Source organism: Paramormyrops kingsleyae, chromosome 19 (assembly GCF_048594095.1).
Source record: "Paramormyrops kingsleyae isolate MSU_618 chromosome 19, PKINGS_0.4, whole genome shotgun sequence".
Taxonomy (NCBI): Eukaryota; Metazoa; Chordata; class Actinopteri; order Osteoglossiformes; family Mormyridae; genus Paramormyrops; species Paramormyrops kingsleyae.
In genome coordinates, this window is record NC_132815.1 from 16,130,739 (window position 1) to 16,149,235 (window position 18,497).

At 42.4% G+C, this 18,497-nt stretch overlaps 2 protein-coding genes and 1 long non-coding RNA gene across 6 annotated transcripts; 1 reads left to right on the plus strand and 2 right to left on the minus strand.

Moving 5' to 3' along the window:
• Positions 1-12: 12 nt before the first annotated feature.
• On the minus strand, positions 13-8,725 carry susd4 (sushi domain containing 4). Of its 4 annotated transcripts, XM_023799717.2 has the most exons (9): positions 8,555-8,725; positions 6,923-6,953; positions 6,299-6,502; positions 5,134-5,307; positions 4,809-4,997; positions 2,715-2,906; positions 2,486-2,627; positions 2,016-2,410; positions 13-1,827 (listed from the first exon to the last, which is right to left on the minus strand). In XM_023799717.2, the coding sequence occupies exons 1-9, from the start codon at positions 8,633-8,635 to the stop codon at positions 1,790-1,792; spliced, it is 1,446 nt and encodes a 481-aa protein (XP_023655485.1). In that variant the 5' UTR covers positions 8,636-8,725; the 3' UTR covers positions 13-1,789. The 4 variants fall into 4 exon arrangements, with proteins under 4 accessions (XP_023655485.1, XP_023655494.1, XP_023655501.1 ...); XM_023799726.2 differs by lacking the exons at positions 6,923-6,953; positions 8,555-8,725 and adding an exon at positions 7,359-8,355; XM_023799733.2 differs by lacking the exons at positions 6,923-6,953; positions 8,555-8,725 and adding an exon at positions 7,264-8,355.
• LOC111837557 (uncharacterized) lies at positions 6,450-17,850 on the plus strand. Its single transcript, XR_002836676.2, has 3 exons — positions 6,450-6,539; positions 16,090-16,198; positions 16,815-17,850. It is a non-coding gene; the product is annotated as an uncharacterized lncRNA (long non-coding RNA).
• Positions 11,335-13,981, minus strand: thbd (thrombomodulin). Its single transcript, XM_023799683.2, has one exon. The coding sequence runs from the start codon at positions 13,438-13,440 to the stop codon at positions 11,848-11,850; it is 1,593 nt and encodes a 530-aa protein (XP_023655451.1). The 5' UTR covers positions 13,441-13,981; the 3' UTR covers positions 11,335-11,847.
• Positions 17,851-18,497: the final 647 nt, after the last annotated feature.

Consider the following 18,497-nt stretch of genomic DNA (forward strand, 5'->3'; position numbering starts at 1 on the left):
TTAATATTGCTTTTATTAAACAGCAAAGATGACCACTGATATTTTTGGTTTTTTGTCTCTATTAACTTTCTCTCCATTTCTAACTGGAAATCAGGTGACTTGCACAGCTTAGATTTTTTTTAACATTCACAAACTTCTTTTTTCTGGATACTTTTTCCTACTCATACCAGGATCTTAGTCCATCAATCCATGTATAGTACAATAATAAATTATAGTTTTTTTTTCTCAATCCCTTCTGAGTAATATTATATTGTTTTTCATTATTAAGTGAAGATTTTGCGATAGTCAGCGTCCTACATCTTAGCTGCAGTTTTCAAAACACTTACTTGGTATCCAAAATGTGACAGGAAGCTGTTGCAGTGACATCCTGAGCCGGGAAGGATTATACAAGATTATATGACATTGGTCATGTGGACCCGTTCCCACCCGTTCAGCGTTCAACATTCTCGTCCACAATGTGATAAAAAAAAAAAAACAATTCAAAACAATAAATCATATTTCCTGGGTCACATACACACAGAATTAATCCCCAAATTACACACAAGCCCCTTAAGCCTGCCCTAAACTGATGTACAGAGGGCTTTGTCTGAAATAACATTTAACTTAACTGTGAAACGCTGGAGATGTTTTTGGTGACGCCTTATTCCACCTGTGTGCATCCCAATCACGTTCTCAGTGCTATTTGGAGTGACACTGGAAGTAGCCTGGCGATCCATAAGATTCTCCTGCCTCTCTGTCACCTTAATTCATCAGCTCATTGTAATTCAGTGAATACAGGCCTAGCTAAATATATACAGAAACCACCTGGAAAACAACTGAGTGACTTGGCTTATAAAGTGAATGTTCCTCCCTTTAACATGCACACACCTGTTTGATTTACCAGCATACCTGTGGGGGTGGGAACCGGCTCCCAGTTAGCCTTAGCCACCCAGCATTTTTCCCTCGTACACCCAACTCAGGACATCGTTTTTCACCCAGAGTTTTAAGATCAGCCATTCAGATGAACTGCCAGTATGTTTGCTGATGGCGTTTCTCCAGTTGTGTAACGCGTATGTGGGGGAAGGTGCTATATCAGAAACTCTGGATGTTGTTTGAAGAGTCTACAAAGGACTGACAGAAATTAAAGACAACTCTCAGTTAGCACACAGCTCACAAGGAGAGTAATTAACAAGGATCACAATGGACATTATGTCCTGAGTCAGCAGGACTGTCCGCTCCCTTTCGTCTTGTTTTCCCAGTTCCTGTTGATGATCCTCACCCCCGTAAACTTTTATCATCTCCTTATTTACTTATTGCTTAGTCCCCCACATGTCTACCATTCACCGGCAAACCACTGGCAGGTAACCGGTTAATCACCCGCTGGTATCAAGATCATATCCCTGTTCAGTCTCTGCTGAACAGGTTAGTTCTCTCACCTAAGTTAATTTGGATAATGATCCAGAACGTATGACCAGAGATCTGAGGACTGGAAACCAGTCAGAGACAAGCACAGAAAATGTCAGCTGGGTCTCTGTCTGCTTGGGCATAAGGTACAGTCCGATTTTCCCAGTGTCGCTTTAGGTTTGACAAGAACAGAAACAAACAAAAAAAAAACATACAGATGCTGACTGGAGATGTGTACAGCCATGCACACTCAAAAAGAAAGAGATCCACCTCTCCTTTTTTAAAAAAAAGAGAGATTTCCCGGGATTTTAATGAGTAGTAATGCAAAGGAACAGTATCTTCAGTTCATCTTCCACATGTAAAAATCTTTCTCATATGTATTTTTTCTACCAAGTGGCAGATTTCATCAGCAGTCTTCACATCCATCCTCTACCAGAGGCATTCCTGAAAAGTAAAAACAAAATAAGCATTATCAGGACAATGGAAATACAGTCCATGCTGTGAGACTTAAGCTGGGGACTAGTTATTTAGAACTATATAGATTAGGGTACATATAAAAAATGTTCTCGGATGATCATAACCAGCACTTGATTGTAATATTTCCATCATGTATTTGTAGTTGCACAATGTACCGTCAGCTATATCGATACTGGGGCTCGTGGACGTCGTGTCCCCCGACGGTGAGACCACAGGGTTGGTCCTGTCTGACAAGTTGCTCTGCCCCCCTGTGAACACGGACGAGGGGCACACGCTTTGGAGATATTCTGTGGAATCTGAAAGGCTCTCGCACGTCTCATATTCAGTGGTGTCCCGGCCTGTCACTCTGTGTCCCTGGGCATGGCCGGGATACGCTGGAGGTCCCTGTTCCTGGGGGTGCAGGTAGGGAGCGTGGCCAGCACGGGCAGGGGGCTCGAAGTTAGGGGGCAGATTGGCATCGCTGCCGACCGCTTCGTCATACGTGGGGAGCAGCACAGGAACCCCATCCACCACCAGGAAGTCGGGGCAGCCAGAATTCCGGCGCTGATCCCTGAGGATGCAGAGCAGCAGCATTGAGTGCCGCTCCATTGCCACCAGGCACTCACGCAAATGTGGGCTGTCATACCTCAACTGCCGGTGCGTCTTGCACTTGAACTGGAACGCCTTCACTAAGACGACCAGCAACAGGGCCAGCAGCACACTGGAGGCTGTGATGGAGATCAGCTTCCACGTCGTCAGAGTCTCCGGAGTGTTTGGCCAGGAGGTTTCTGCGTTGTGGGGGAAACAGAGGGGATGACCGGCTCTTCCCAGTTACAACACAGACATAGTGGTGTGGCCACACTCTGTGCACCTACCTGTTTTGACGCAGTAGACCTGAATGTGAGGGAACCACTGTCCAAACTGGCAGGTTATATACCTGTAGTCATTCGCAAGGGTGTAGCCTGGGTCACAGAAAAACTCGACTACGGTTCCGTGGATGTAGCCATCGCAGGGCTGGGGGTGGCACACGTAGTCGCCATGCTCCACCATGGGGGGCAGACTACACACTGGAAACAAAACCGTTTTAAAGGATTGCTTGCTTCAGAATCTTTCTGCATTGCAAGTTAAGGAAAAGCCATCCTGCTTTTACAATGATATTTTTAAATCCGACCTGGCATTTCAAATAACGCATCTGAGTAACACATCTCTAGCTCAAAGGACTTTTATTATTATTTTTTTGTAAAAATAACCCCCATCCTGGCTTGCTGTTCAAGACTTCCGGAAATGGCTCAGAGCCCCACAATATTTTGTGGCTTTTGCAACACCCGCCTCACCCAACAGTCACGCCTGCAATATGTTTGTTAGATTTCCAAACCACCTTGGGGACACTTGCAACAAGCTGAGTGCAACGCAAGCAGAAATCTTTCCATATTTTTAGAACTGTGTCCTTTTCGTAGTCACGTGTTCCTGTAGTTGGATATTCTTGCAAGCAACACCCAGCCATCACCTTTTCACAGTATCATATTTTGTGTTTAATAAACATGTCAACTTTAGACTGCAAAAAGTACCACCACACCGTCGACGGTTTTTTTTCCGTCTTGTTTATGCACAATATCTCCTCTTTTAAAAGATGTTATGGCTGTTGAACTGTCCCCTTCTTCAGAGTGACTTCAGTGCTTATCACTTCCAAGGTATACTAAAACAGAATTGTGTGGCATGCTCCACTAACCGAATTTAATAACATAAGGATTGTTACAAAGACGCATGATGACAGAGGGAAAAGAGGGATGATCCATAGAGTGGCTCACAACAAACAAGGTTTATTAACAAAACAGAATATAAAAGGGAGGAACCAGAAAATAAAGGGACCATGAAAGGTCAAGAACAAAACAGGAATAATAACTAAAAGTACAAACAAACAAAACTAAGGAAGAGAACAAAACAGGGAACTAGCCTGAGAATCAACCACAGCTACAAACACGAAGTAACAGCTAAACTGACTAACTGAAGAACAGAACAAAAGCAGGAAAATTAGGGACTAAGGGCTACAAGACAGAGGAGAGAACAGGATAACAAGCAACATCTGCTGGCCAAACACAGACAAGAGCACCGATTCAAAAGATATGCCGAATTTATATAGATTACTAACTTTTAGGCGTCACAATACGCCTCTCATTAATATTTTATGTGTACTCGTAATCTACTTAACAAATTGTAGGCATTCATAAACGTCCATAAAGTACCAAAAAGCCAGGGTCTGGATAAATGTTTACACCCCACATCTAAAGTAATTGTGCATGCGTCATATAATCGCAATTATATCATGATGTGATATTGTGCAACCCTAATCATATCCCAAGCAACATGCAGCACGGGACATGGGTAATTATTTTAAAAAGCCAGTTCACATAACTATATGTCTTGGGGCTGCAGGAGATACTCAACAACAACACAGGGAGAACAGGCTAAATCTACAAACTCAAAATAGGGGTGGGATGCAAACCCACAATCCTCAGGATGTGAGTCAACAGTGCTAACCACTGCACCACCTTGAAGAAGAAACCACCTGACAGCACAGGGAGAACATGCAAACTCCACACATATGGGGCCAGGGCAGAGACCTCAGTCCCAGAGACAACAGAGCTAACCACTATGTCGCCCGCAGCTCAAACCATATAAGGTAAAACAGTTTATTATATGCTTTATTCATAGATACCATTTACTATGAAACTAACTCATACATAGCCTCTTGAAACTGCATAGATGGAAAGACATAAAGTTGTGTTGATGAAAAGGTGTATACATGTGAAGAGTTAAATGTGTGTCAATGTGAAGGTCTGTAGATGAGATATGAAGATATGTAGGTTTGTAAATGTGTAGCATTTTTTAGGAGCCTAAAGCTCAGCCCTGACGCCTACAGTAAGTGTGCTGGACGACCTGACAAGCAGACAGGACTGTGGCTACTTCACCTTCCACCTCCAGGCAGCGGGGTGGTGGACTGGACCACATGAGGCTGTACATGCACTCCAGCAGATCAGCACCATCCAGCTTGTAGCCTGGGAAACACTGGTAGTGAACCACCTTCCCCACCGGGATGGAGAACTCCGTCTCGGTGAGGTTCACGTAGCTGTGAGGAGGGATCATGGGCCGCAGACAGCCTGAGGGTGAGGAGGAGGCAGCGAGAGTCATCGACGATGATGATGATGTGAGATTGCTTGTGTAGACTTGTGTAGACTTCCCCAGAGTGGGAAAAAATAAGTCTGTGAAGGTTAAGGACATATAGTATAACTGTACCTTGACAGACTGGTAGGTTAGCCCAGCTTCCATCATCCTGACAGACTGACTGTACAGTGTCTGCATCCGGGTAACGAATCTGATATCCTCCATGGCAACTAACAACCAGCTGGTCCCCAGGTCTGTAGGTCTTATTTACAACATCAGCATCATCCACGTATGGAACCATACAATCTGAAATGGACATAAGAAGAACAGGAACCATGAAAAAGAAGAAAAACAGCGGAATTGCTTCTCCCAGAACTGAAAAATGCATGGTGTGCTAAAGAAAACAGAAGGGAGCAGAAGAGCAATAATTCATCTCAGAAAATCTTCATTTCGGGAGTGAAGAGATTTGCTAAGCTGAGGGACATCCAGCTAGATGGAATTTTCCAGAGAAAAATCCACAAAAACATGAAGGTAAAGATTAGAGTCGTCAGATGTCTGGTAAAGAAAGATGACCAATGCACCTCGGGCTAAATTCCCACAAGAAGCCATGAACTATTCAGTAAAAACCTGCCACCTGTATGTTTGCAGTCTGCATTTCAGGCATCAGTAAGGTAAAGTACTTGATCTTGTTGGTTGATTATACACCCTAATATTCTGTTCCTCACCATTAAGCATAAGTGTCATTTATCTGTGTTTCAGGTGAAAATTTCTGGGGTCATGAAGTTGAATATTTGGAGTGTCAGTGTCATAAATCTGCCTTAACCTTTTATAGTGTTGATAAACATTGTGTACCATAATGATCATATCACATGATGATGAGAAAATATGAAAAAATAACATAATTATAAAATCTAAGCAGGGATGACATAGTGCATCAGAAGGCATCACTGTTGCTTTACACCAGTATTTCCCAGTCTGGTCCTATGGGATCCACAGTCCACGTTACTGCTCAGAGCTGGGAGTGATGTGCCCTGTATGTGCACGTGCCCTGTGATGGAAGAGCATCTTATTTCGCGTGCATGGCAGCCTTGCATCCTATGCTGTCTGGGATAGCCCCGCCCCCAGATGAATGTATAGAAAATTTTAAAGATGAATATTATCCTACGTTTTATCAGCGCTTTAACTACACATTCGGAAAATCACACTAACAGGGATGGGCACCTGTTTTCTGCTCTAAACACAGAGGAACGGAAATATTTTTACACGGGTTTGTACGTAGGAAGATAAATACGGGTACCTTCGGGGAGACACACCGGCTTCACGTTTGGCTTCCAGCCAATGGAGCCATTAGAAAGCCTCGTACAGGCCATCTTGGCCGGGCCCTTGAGTCGAAAGCCCTCTTCGCAAGAGAACCGGGCCAGGTCATTCTCGAAAAAGACCCCCGAGGCTGGGAGTCGGCTGCCGTGATCAGGGTAACCGGGATCCACGCAGAACTGTTGATCTGAGAGAGCCACAGAGATCAGGCGAAAGTAGGCAAGGTAAGAAAAGGAGAACAGCGCTATCTGACAGAATAACTACTGACAGTTTTTTAAAATAATATTTTCGGCAGCCAACCTCACAGACCACAGTCTGCTTTAAAATGCTATTCTCCGGTTTCTAATTTTGTTTCCAAGCTCATGTCGTTAGGAACTGCATTCATGTGATTCAGTATATGCATGCAATAACCAAAGGTAACATTCACAGGCACTTTTACTAAAGTGCATTTATGGTACAGGTACATATTTTACATCACATTAACAAATACATATCCAGAAGCTGCACGATCTGAACGGCAGTAACTCAAACATAGCAAAATGCAGGGCTATCGGGCGTCTATTTATATAACTGAGATCTACGTCGGATGAAGGAGCGGAGATCGTACCTACGGTGAAGTCTGAGAAACCGGACTGCGGCTGTAGATTAAAGATTAAAAGCATCAGCAGTTTGCGGCAGACTGTAAAGCATCTGTACGATAACGGATCTCCACACCTAGATCTTATTACATGGTGATACATCTTCTACCGGCGCAATTCATGGAAGCACGGCGCTCTGGAAGAAAATGCGGGACGGTGTATTTTAAAATGAATAACCAGGACCATTTTCGCAAAGCGCGTCCCCCTATTTTCTTCTGGGCACCCCGACACGAAACAATGATGCCAGACTGAGACGCATTTCCTTTCGTCCCGTTAATATGTACGGCCTACTGAACCAGAGTGATCTTACGTTTCATCCTTTTACCACGGTAAATTGGGTGCCCGTCCCGAAATACGCCGCTGTGTCACATCGGATACAGGTTCAGCTTCACAGTGGCCTCCTACCAAACAATGCAGTGCTTCTAATGACAACGTTGCGCATCTACGCACACCTGCAGAAAGTCTTGCGAGAATACGAAATTATAATTGTGAAACCCGCTCTTCTCTGTAAGCTGCGCTCTTCCACACGCCGTCTCTTATCCAACGAAACGCACCGGCGTCGACGGGAACGAGCGTAGGCGCGGGCATGACTATGGGGTGGAACGCGCATCGGAGGTATTCACCACCGCGACTTCAGTGTTTTCCAATTTTATAAAAGGCGCATGGGGATCTATGAATGTGTCCAAGCTGTACACAAACGCAGAGAGTGCCGATGTGTAGGCCAATGAAATAAATATCGTACCATTGCATCTGTGGCACCCCAGGTAAATACGTAATGCGATTGAGTTGCTTATGTTGTTTCATGTAGCAGGCTGTGCTTTACATTGGGTTTCAGGTCTTATTTGAAACATAATCCAAAATAAAAATTATACATCAGGACCGGAAGATCTTTTTCCCGTTATATTTGGGTAGGCCTAATTAGAGTTTCTTGTCAAGTGATTATTTGTGTAAGTAAACAAGTTGATGGGGGCAGACTTTAAAACTTTTCAATCTCACAGCATCTGACAATAAAGAAACATTATTTAACTAAGCGGTTTGGAAAATGGATGGATGCACCAGGGATGTGCATGAGCAATGTTTGGTATTAGGCCTATTTTTTTTTTTTACGGTGGAAGGTAGTTTGAGAGCGTAGAATTAACAACGAGACATAATTCCCGAAATTTTGCATGCCAGATATGTTTATCAACTGAAGCTGACGCAATTAAAATTTATATACTGGTTTGACATCAGCAGAATTCACGGCACTGAAACGGATTACTAAACCAATCCAGATGAGTAGGCTAATTCAGGATATCCTTCTTCTGCTGTGGTCGTTATTAAGCAATTTGTACCGACAGTATCTCGCTTACGAAATGTGGAAGTAGCATTTGGCCTCAGCGACGTTGTTACTTTTACAGGCTATATATAAATTTTGCAAAAATACAAAAATTATATTTGAACCGAAATCCACCCTTTGCATCCGATAGATGCAGCTTATCCATTCATTTATTAATAAAACATGCAATTAGCGATACTTAATTTCTCAAAATGTCATTTTCATTACATTCTGCTAAATTACTACTTATTTACTTAAAAATAGTGTAGATTAAGGAATTCCTTACAGGTTTAGCGAAGCCTGCAACGCAGTGTAAATGAATAGCAAGAAACGATGCCGTAGGATGGGCTTTAGTGAAAGCCTGCATGCGTATTGGTTTCCGAAAGAATCTTTATTGTTGAGGAATATTGCCCCCTACCGGTCAATCGCTGAATCCTTTCGACCTAAAAGAAGCGATGCGACAGTAGGAACTTGTGACCATCCGCGTGAAAAACTGGGTGAAACGAAATGTATGTCCTAGTTAGGCAGCTACTACTAATCCTACTGCTATGCTTTCATTTGTGATTCCAGCAGTAAAATGTATAATACATGCTGATTAGTGGAGACCAGGCTTGTCATTATGGCTGACAGTCCATAGAGCAGTTGCAGGGGGTCTGCAAAACCAAGAACTGGTATAATAATGTGACACACAGACAGCATGTGATAAAGGAGGGTTTCATTGGGTATGTAAATAATAATAAATTATGCAGTGGCATAAAGGATGGAATAAATGTGGTATCAGATGACTTAAGCATTACAGCCAGAAGACGGATCGAATATAACTTGACCGCAGTCACAGGATTCTCATGGATAACCCATTTTGAAAGTTTAGGAAAGCCCATTTTTTACGTCAGGTAGAAACCAAGAATGTGCTGACTTATCCCAATCCAGGCACTGTTTGAGATCAGTGATCCTAAAAGGTAACCTCTCCTGGAGCAGTTTTGCTAATATAGCTACCGTGGTGATGTATCCCACTAAGAAGATTAATCAGCATCGTGATATCAAAAAACCAGAGTTACTGCTACTTATCCTCCAAGTTATCCAGCTATGCAAGAAATCTTGGGGTCTGGGTATTCTTTGTACGTGGATTCTGATTTAATTGTTGACTACCCTTTTTAGGGGTGTATTTCTGTAGATTGAAAGTGGTAGTCCTAGTTGGGGGGGTCAAGTTGACATTTTGTTAGGGGGGGCATAATTTCTATCTATGCCTGTTACGGAAGGGAATCTCCGTGATAAACTAGGTTAAGTATAACTACTGGCCACCAGAGGTCGCTGTAAGCTCACGAGTAGTCGTTAGAGGAGGTCCTCAACGGTGACAGGCATACGTGACTTGTGGGATTGTTTTGTTTTTTAACGCATATAGAGAATAAACCTACACATATTTTCAAATTTTAATATGATTCAACCATAATATGATTTTTTAAATTAATCGTATGTAATTTTAACGTAGACCTTATAACACAAAAATGTAATCTACATCCTAGTGACATGCAAATGATTAAATAAATGAACTTATGTAATACTTAGAATTTAAACTCAGTCATCAAAGATGCAAATAATAATAATAATATAGGCTGAATATGGGGTCCTTCAGTTCAGTCCTTGACAAGCCTTCACATTGGTTTCACATTTTTGTTGTGCTCTAACCAGTGGCGTCGTTAGGTCTATTTTAGGGTGGCTGAAGCCTCCCTAAAATATTCTTAAGCCCCCCTAAATAATTTGGTGTTTTTTTTTTTTTTTTTTTTTTACAAAAAAACTACAAAAATTGCAGACAAATTCAATATAAAGACGCAGGAATATGAGTTTAAATAAATAATAATATAAACCTGTCACTATTCACTTGAATATGATCATAAATCTGTTGGTTCCTTTCACTTTACAGTGTTAAGGTAGCGTCAGTGCTTCGTTATCCAATCCGTTCCAGTTGTTCACAGGGAACGCCCACATTACTGAAAATCCAGTCCACGTTTTCACTGCTACTTTACACTCCGCTGCATCTACACCTGCGGACACATTAGCGTATATGCTGCACACAGCAAGACAACATGCCTATACGCAAGTTTTTCAAGAAAGTAAGTCTTCATCACTGCTGGTAATAACAATTAGTTAGCTCCAGCTAACAGCAGAGAGTCCCATGTAATTAACCCCCTGGGGTACGAACAGAAATTTCGCCAAACCGTTTAAATAACTCTGCGAGACACGCTTCAGCATCTGAGTCACAACAGAGTGATTGACCGATTTGCCACTCGTAAAAACAGACGGCATTCTTTGATGCTTCCACCCACCAAGTAACTGGTGATTGCAGCCACAAAAATTATGTACTTTATTTTCAGTTTTTTTCTTGTTGTTAATGCAGCAAACACATTTCCTGTGTTTTGTTGTTGTACTGTATTAAAAAACAGACTGAAATAAAAAAACAAATCTACTGGTGGCCTAAGATGTCCAAAAAAGTTGAAAAGCAATTTCTCAGTCTTTGTTTTCTATTTGTGAAATTTTGTGCTCATGCGCTACGTTTGTTCATATCGTGTGCATTAAAACCTAGTGATGCCCCTGGCTCTAACCTAAACTGCTGATGAATTCAGGCTTTTCCCACAACATCTTCATTTCCACAGCTTTGCCAATACTTGAATAACAGTGTTTTTTATGATTGCTGACTGAAGCCTGTAGATGTGAGTCATGCCCAGGGCAAAGTGGCAATTTTGGTTTATGATAAGCCTTCCAGTGCCTTTGGTTTTGTGATAAATGCTGTGTCTCACATTTCCAATCAGATCATCAATGTCAGTTACATAATGCCAATCAGTATCTGTCTCAGTATTGTGTGGCCAATCAGAATCAGTAATTATTAAACTAACTACCTGGGAGAACTGAAAACAAGTGCTGGATTTGGGATCAAGGGGCAGATCTGAAATGCCCTGGCTTATAGTATTGACCGGCTCTGCAGTGAGTGTTTTATTATGGTCTGAACTGATAAACAATTAAAGTACGAAATAAAACTTAGTGAAATCACCAGGAAAAAAATTCAAGTAATCAACAGGCCAAAGAACAGTTTTTATTATAAATGGGCATAGTGAGGCACAACTGATGACATCTACAAGACCATCAGATGTTTATTTTACAGCATAAATGATACTTCTTCACAATGTCTCTGAACAATGGACATCCAAACCGTTTTGTGGCTTTCAGATGTAGCAGCAGCACAATAGTTATACGGAATATAAACACGTGAAACTTTAAAATAGGCTACGTTTGGTTGGTGACGTAACGGGAAATGTCTTTCTCTCCCACTAGTTCCCAACTCAGAGTCGTGATCACGCACAGGTGTGCACGTCTACCAACCAAATAATTACATTCATTTCAAAGGACAGTTAGCTTAAGTACCTCAAAGTCATGCTCATCGAACAGTCATTTTGACCAAAAACACCAAAAGTGCAAACACAATATTATAATTTTTTTAATCATTTATATTACAAAATATTCAGATCCCTTTAAACAGACCCTTCATCTGGCAAAAAGTAAACAAATAAGGTTAAGCCCCACGTGCTAGCACGTGTTCAGTGGTAAATGTCTGTCAGGAAGTGGCATATTGTCTTTCTCAGCTGTCACTTGCTGAAGGTTCTTCATATCTTCGCTGTTGTTTTTACGGATACCTCTGAAAATCCATTTGGAGTTCATTTTAAGGTGCAAGAGTAATACCGCCAGCAAGACCATCACCACAACGCACACTATAATGGCAAACAAACCGCCGGGTGACACCGACGAAGTTTTATTTCCCGGAGGCGGTGGAGTTGGAGTTGTAAAGTCGTACACCCCTACGTCTTGTTTCTTGCATTTAAATCCATCCTCCAGATAATATCCATTCTCGCAAGAGCATATGTAGCTTCCGTAAGTGTTGACACAATTCTGCTCGCACTCATTTTGCAAACACTCGTTGATGTCTACGCAGACGGTGCCTGTGTCTCTTGGCTCGGCGATAAATCCCTCCGGACAGTAACACTGCATTTCGTTGTTCGGATCGCACTTCGCAGGGCATTCCTCCTTCGGGCAGTGGTATTTACAAGACAGCTCATCGACTTTTATAAAGTCTTCAAAGCACGAACAGCTGAAGCTACCACGTGTGTTAAGGCATTCGTGATCGCACGGATTTGACAGACATTCATCAATGTCAACGCACTTATTATCGGACATCTCAAAACCGGAGTGGCAGGTGCAAGTAAAGTAGCCCGGTGTGTTGACGCACAGTCCGTCACTACAAAGCCTGCTGTCGCTGCACTCGTCAATGTCCCTGCATAGCTTCCCGTCCTCTGCAAGCTCGTATCCTTGTCGGCAGCCGCAGCCGGACTCGGGGGTGCAGAAGTGATCACACGATAAGGAAAAGCAGGGGTCTCGCGGGTCATCCACGCAGCTGACACCGTTTCCCCCGACCGTTTTTCCACTGGGGCAGACACACTGACTGCCATCATGTGTAACGCATTCAAAATCGCAGCCGCCCTTGTTAACTTCGCAGCTCCATGGTGCTTGAACCCAATCCTTGCCGTCGCAGATGTATTTATTCCCTGATGGGACGCTCACGGCGACGCTGCCCGCGTCGACAGAACAAACCGCTTTATTTGCATGGTAACTGGTGTTGTACAGAGCAACCCCATTAGGCTGTTCCTCCAAACGGCCGCAGGTGCTACCCAGCCCGCCTTGGCATATATACCCATCTATCCTCCCGCTGCAATGTCTCTCCGTCCACTTAAGGTCACTGGAAACGGAGACGCACCGCGGCGCACACGTCCTGCGGCTGTCCCTCCAGTTCGTGAAGTCCGTGCTGTTGCCCCCTGTTGCCCAGTTGTAGCCCCTCATTTCGGACGATAAGTCGGAGCACACGGAGTCCTGTAACTCCAGGCCGATCCAAAACTCGCCCTTAACATTTTCTAAGAGATGAGCGATGACTTGGCTGGACTGCCGCGCTCGCACCGCGGCCAGGACCGCACTCCTCTGTCGGCAGGCTTTCAGAGATGCCTCGTAGTCGGTCGGCTCGGCCACCGCGGAGAAGCAGACGTCCCCGTCGCAGGAACAGTTATACGTACCGGCAGCTTCAGCCAGGCACACACAGCCTGCGGCCAGCAGCAGTATAAGAAAAGCCTTCATGATCTTCTCTCAAGCTAATTTCTTCAGATCGATAGTTGCGACTTTGTTTTTAATTAACAAGTAAGCTTTAGATCCCAGTTTGGGAAGTTCTCCTTGCTGGGACCGTGTGCCCGTTTTTATAAACGCCCAGCCCGGAGACAGAGATTTGGGAAAGGAAGGAAGTCCCTTAATCGCCTTCAACTTATTTTTTTTTTAAGGCTGCAGTGGAAAATAATGCGGTTTATATTTTAACCCCCTTTGTGACACCCGTTCCCGTAGTGTACTTTGCTTTAAAAGAAAAACAATGATTGCATGGATAAAGTATGCATTATACATAAGCGTGTCACACTGGCGCGCGCGCATACAGATCTCCAGTTGTGATATTCGTAACACGTCAAATATAGACCCAGCAGTTATAGCTACAATTTGAGGGTAGAAAAGTTAGTAATAAAACCAACTGTTAAAGAATGATATGTTTCTTGTATTCGGCTTACATTCATCAGCGAAACTATGCTTCTCTTCCTACCAGAAAGTCGACCGTCCCTCTTCCTACGGCCGCAGTCCTCGCTGAGGACACGGGACATTTCATCATAGTCTTACTTATCAGTTTAATATTTCGGATATTAATTACTGTCAGTATCCTCCATAAAAGCACCGGTCTATTCAACACCGTCCCTCCATGATAAATCATATGACATCTGACTGATCCCTCAACGACCGCTGTTTCCCGCGGTATTCCGGCGGGGGAGCTTGTGCCCATTTATAAACTGGGAATTTCAACATGCTGTTAATAGGATTATCCACTGTTAATCTGTGAAAGTTTGACGATTTGTTAACTGTGTTATACACACAATTGTTCCAGTGTAGCTAGCGAGCATTGTATAGCTATATTGATATGATTCTTTAAAACGATATAGGCCTAGTATTGTTTTCCGATTAATTACTCAGCAATAATTTTCCCTTATTGTGTGCTTTAAAACAAAGTAGATGACATTTCAGTTAATGTTTCTGATGAACAAATCAAATTTTAAAAATACTTGTATACCCTGTCTTCTGCTAGTAATAATAACTTCCAAACAAGATCATTGATTGCGCAGGATGGAAATATTCGGCAGGAAGACTTGGCACATGTGCTGTTCATGCGCACAAGAATGGAATAAACTACCCCTACACGTAATTTTTGTGAACGTCCAATCTTTTTGGACGTTAACGGTTTTAACATGTAGGTCATGCTTTAGGTTAACGGTGATCGAGTGGTCTTATCTGGCATAAAACTAGGAAGTAGAACAATACTTTATTTTTATAAATTCTAAACATTTGGAAGAGCTCTTAGATGATGGTTAGTATTTTGAATTTATTTATGGTAGTGTCATGTTATCGAAAGTGCAAAATGGTTTCGGTATGGATCAAGAGACCACAGCACAATTTTCACTCATTTCCCAATTTATGGGTATGTGCCTGTGTAAAATATACATTTTTTGCAAATTCCAGCCTGGTTCTTCTCTATTTCTCTTTGATGAAGGGCTTCTTCCTTGCTTAATGGGACTTCGGTCCTGCTTCTAGAAGCCTGATACAAACTGTCCTAGGATTTCACACCTGCATTGTATGTTTCCATAGTTTATGAAGGTCACTTGAGGTTATCTTCCGATTCATGAGGCACTGCCGGATAAGTTGGTGGTCATCTCTGGCGTTTGTAAATCGCTTCTGCCCTCTGCCTGGCTGGTTTTTGGTCGTTCCCTGCTTTACCTTGCTCTTGTGTACTGTTGTCTTAGAAATTTTGAGCCTGGAAGCAGCCTGCATCTCACTGTTTAGTCTTCTGCTAGCAGATCCAGGATTCAAACATGCAGATTTTTTAAAAATGTGGAGTAGTCTCTGTTTTTTTTCCCCAAGTTGTGGATCCACAGGTGAAATGCACAAAAGGATTTTTTAATGTATTAGAATTTCAGGAAAATGAGCGGACATTAGGCAACAGGTTGAAAACATGCACCCTCATTATTATGGATGTTAGCATTAATGAAGAAAATACAGTTTCTGAGTGCGATCAGTGTATTTAGCACTGTGCTTTCCAGTTAAAAGCAGTTTTGGGAAGTCCATGTCATTCCACTCCTGCTGCTTATCCTAGAACTTTCTGTCTCTGTAGCTCAGGTGTCACTCCATGGCCCTTCTCGTGCTATAAATAGGAGCCAAGACTCAGGAACCGAGCATTAAATTATATCATAGGGTGTCTGTTAGCTTCTCTCTGCGTTTGTAAGAAGGTTCAGCAACCATAAAGAATGTGACATTTCTAGCATTTGCTGGCCCCATAATCCCATTTCATGGGCAACACAGTGCCTCATGTCTTAAGGATTGGGGGCGTGAATCCTGCCCCTGCTGTCTGTTTGATGTTTGCATGCATACAGTTAAGATAATTGGTGTCTCCTAATTTCCCATGGTTTGTGGGTCCTTGCATCCCATCCAGAACATTCCCCTGCTTCCTTGGAGGGGGGTGGTGGTGGCAAGTGATTTGCTGAAAATATTCTCTCCATTCATCTGGGGTCAGGGCTGTCCAAAGAGACATAGAGATACACCTTGGACAGGATGCCAGGTCATCAGAGGAAACATTCACATACACGCACATTAAAGGACATTTGCAGACACAACCCAGCCTAATTGCATGCTTTTGTTCTACAGGAGAGCATGCAGACCCCACACACATAAAGAACAGGGGGGTTTATCAATGTTCCCTCTTCCAGGACTGAGAAGACCTGTTACAGTTTTACTGTAGAGCTATTGGAGACTGGTGAGAGACCTTCTTCTGCTTTTGACATGTTGTTGAATCTTTCAAAGATTCTGAAGAGAACCTACAGAGGGAAGTATATAAACTTTTAAAATGTGTCCCTATAAAAACACGAGTTTTAAAAAGGCTAAGACAGAGGCCCGAGGGGAGGTGTGTGGCTCAGTGATTTCGAACATGGCCTGCGCCTGTGATCAGAAGGTTGCATGTTCAAATCCCATTGTTGGCTGAGTGCTTTCACTGCTAGGGCTCTGATCAAGGAGGATGAGTTGATGAGTTTGAGTCTGGTTTCTTCCTACTAGGGAGTTTTTCCTTGCCACTGTCACCTCTGGCTTTCTTTCTGGAGGCTTTGGGCAGGGATAATGTCTGACTCTGCTTTCTCAAAAACAAAAATATACGTCACTTTGGATAAAAGTGTCTGCTAGATAAATGTATATTGTATACCCATTTGGTTGAAAATTGTGTAACATTGTGTAGCAGGCCGTGGATGTCTTGGGTGCTACTTTATTTATAAAACTAGTTTGTATTAGAATTTCACTAGAATCATTGAAAAAAGGGCTTTGATTGGCCATTTTTCAATGTTTCCAAGGTCCCGTCTTATTGTTTTCTGGCCGTATTAAAGGTGCCGTGCCACTCTGAGTGGGAGACCCCAGAGACAGGAAGCCAGACTAAGCTGGAGAAGGTGGAAGTGGAGAAGGCGTACAGATCCAAGTGAAGATACCGAAAACAGGAGCGAAAGACATCAATGCTTCAGTCATCGGGCAATTAACACTGGATATTTATAACTCTGGACCATTATTATGCTTTGTGTCTGAATAATGTGTACCTACAGCTAAATGACTAATCGCTTGCTAACAGTGCAAATATTATTACTAGCAGAGGACAAGATAAGGCTCTTTCATTAGCAAAGCTTTTGGTGGGTGTCACCCCCGTAAAATACCGCAGTCCCGGGTGATCGGAAACATACCATGATGTAAATGGAGAAAACTCCCTTTTCCCTCGACGTTTTATGGCAAAGTGTTTGAATGTCTCAGGATAATGTTGTCCTGGTTACAGAAAGGGCGTTCAGAGCAATGACTGATGCTCTTCAAATAAATGCATGCATATATTGTCAAATATACCATAATTATTAAATATTAGAGCAGCATGGAGGCTAAAAAGGAAGCCTGATGATGTCTAGTAAAGGTTCATTGTCATCTCAGTGGTGTACAATGCAGAGTGAAGCAGCAAGAATCCCAGGATCTCACGGGGAAGCAGATGTTACCTGCTTCATTTCATTTTTTAAAATTGCCAGACATAGGTGCACATAGAAGAAAATATCATAATTTGTAGTATTTGTTTTATTTTTATTGAAGACATATTTTAAAATCTTAATATCTTTTGTGTTATTAAGTGCGTTGTGAGGTTTCTGTGTTTAGATCCATTTGCCAAATAGGGTGTAGATTTTAGACTGATCATACATTCGGGTTTATGTAGTGTTGACTACCTGTGATTATGCATGTGATATATAGTCGTTTAATATCCGTAATTATAATACAATGTCCTCTGTTTAATTATTATCTGTTCGTCTAGCCTTGTTACAGCGTTGAAATATGGAAATGAATAGTCTGTATGTCACGTTTAATTAAACCATTAAATAAATATTAAAATATGGGCCATTCTTGAGGTTTAAAAAAATGTTACAATGAAATACAATGTTTTTGGCAGAGGTGGCAATTTCAGGTCCAGACGATGATTTACTTTCAACCAACCAGTTGAGCATAAAGAGTCACAGTCACAGAGTACTCAACTGGTTGGTTGAAAGTAAATCATCGTCTGGATTTTTACTTTCTAGACCTGAAATTGCCACCTTTGGTTATTGGTGTAGAGGGATTGACATTACCGTAACTTAATAAATATATTACAATAATCTCAAAGGATAATGCAGCCAAAGATAGCAGATAATGGTTCATAGCGGGATGTTACACACCGACAGCTCTGCCGAGGAAGAGGAAGGAAAGCAGGGCTGCTGCCTCTTCCTGAGGCGTTGTATTTCCGCCAAGAGATTCGGGCTATGTTACTCAAGGAATTATGGAAAATGGGAAAAATATGACTCAAGCTTTTGTCCAATCGGAACTGAGGAAGTAGTAAAAGGTGGTGATGCACTTTCGGCCAATGTCCAGTTCAGCATGGGGCAGTGAAAGATTAATCAATTTTTATATAATAATAATAATAATAATACATTTTATTTAAAAGGCACCTTTCTAGCACCCAAGGACACCGTACAATAAAGCATAGAACCATAAAATACTGGGAACATAGAATA

Excerpts from the sequence above, each read along its gene's own strand:
- susd4 (XM_023799699.2), bottom strand. The coding sequence starts at position 7,055 with ATGTATCACCATGTAATAAGATCTAGGTGTGGAGATCCGTTATCGTAC. Across the intron at positions 5,308-6,298 it reads GCCGGTGTGTCTCCCCGAAG|ATTGTATGGTTCCATACGTG; the intron begins GTACCCGTATTT and ends TGTCCATTTCAG. Across the intron at positions 1,828-2,015 it reads CAGTATCGATATAGCTGACG|GAATGCCTCTGGTAGAGGAT; the intron begins GTACATTGTGCA and ends TTTACTTTTCAG.
- thbd (XM_023799683.2), bottom strand. The coding sequence starts at position 13,440 with ATGAAGGCTTTTCTTATACTGCTGCTGGCCGCAGGCTGTGTGTGCCTG.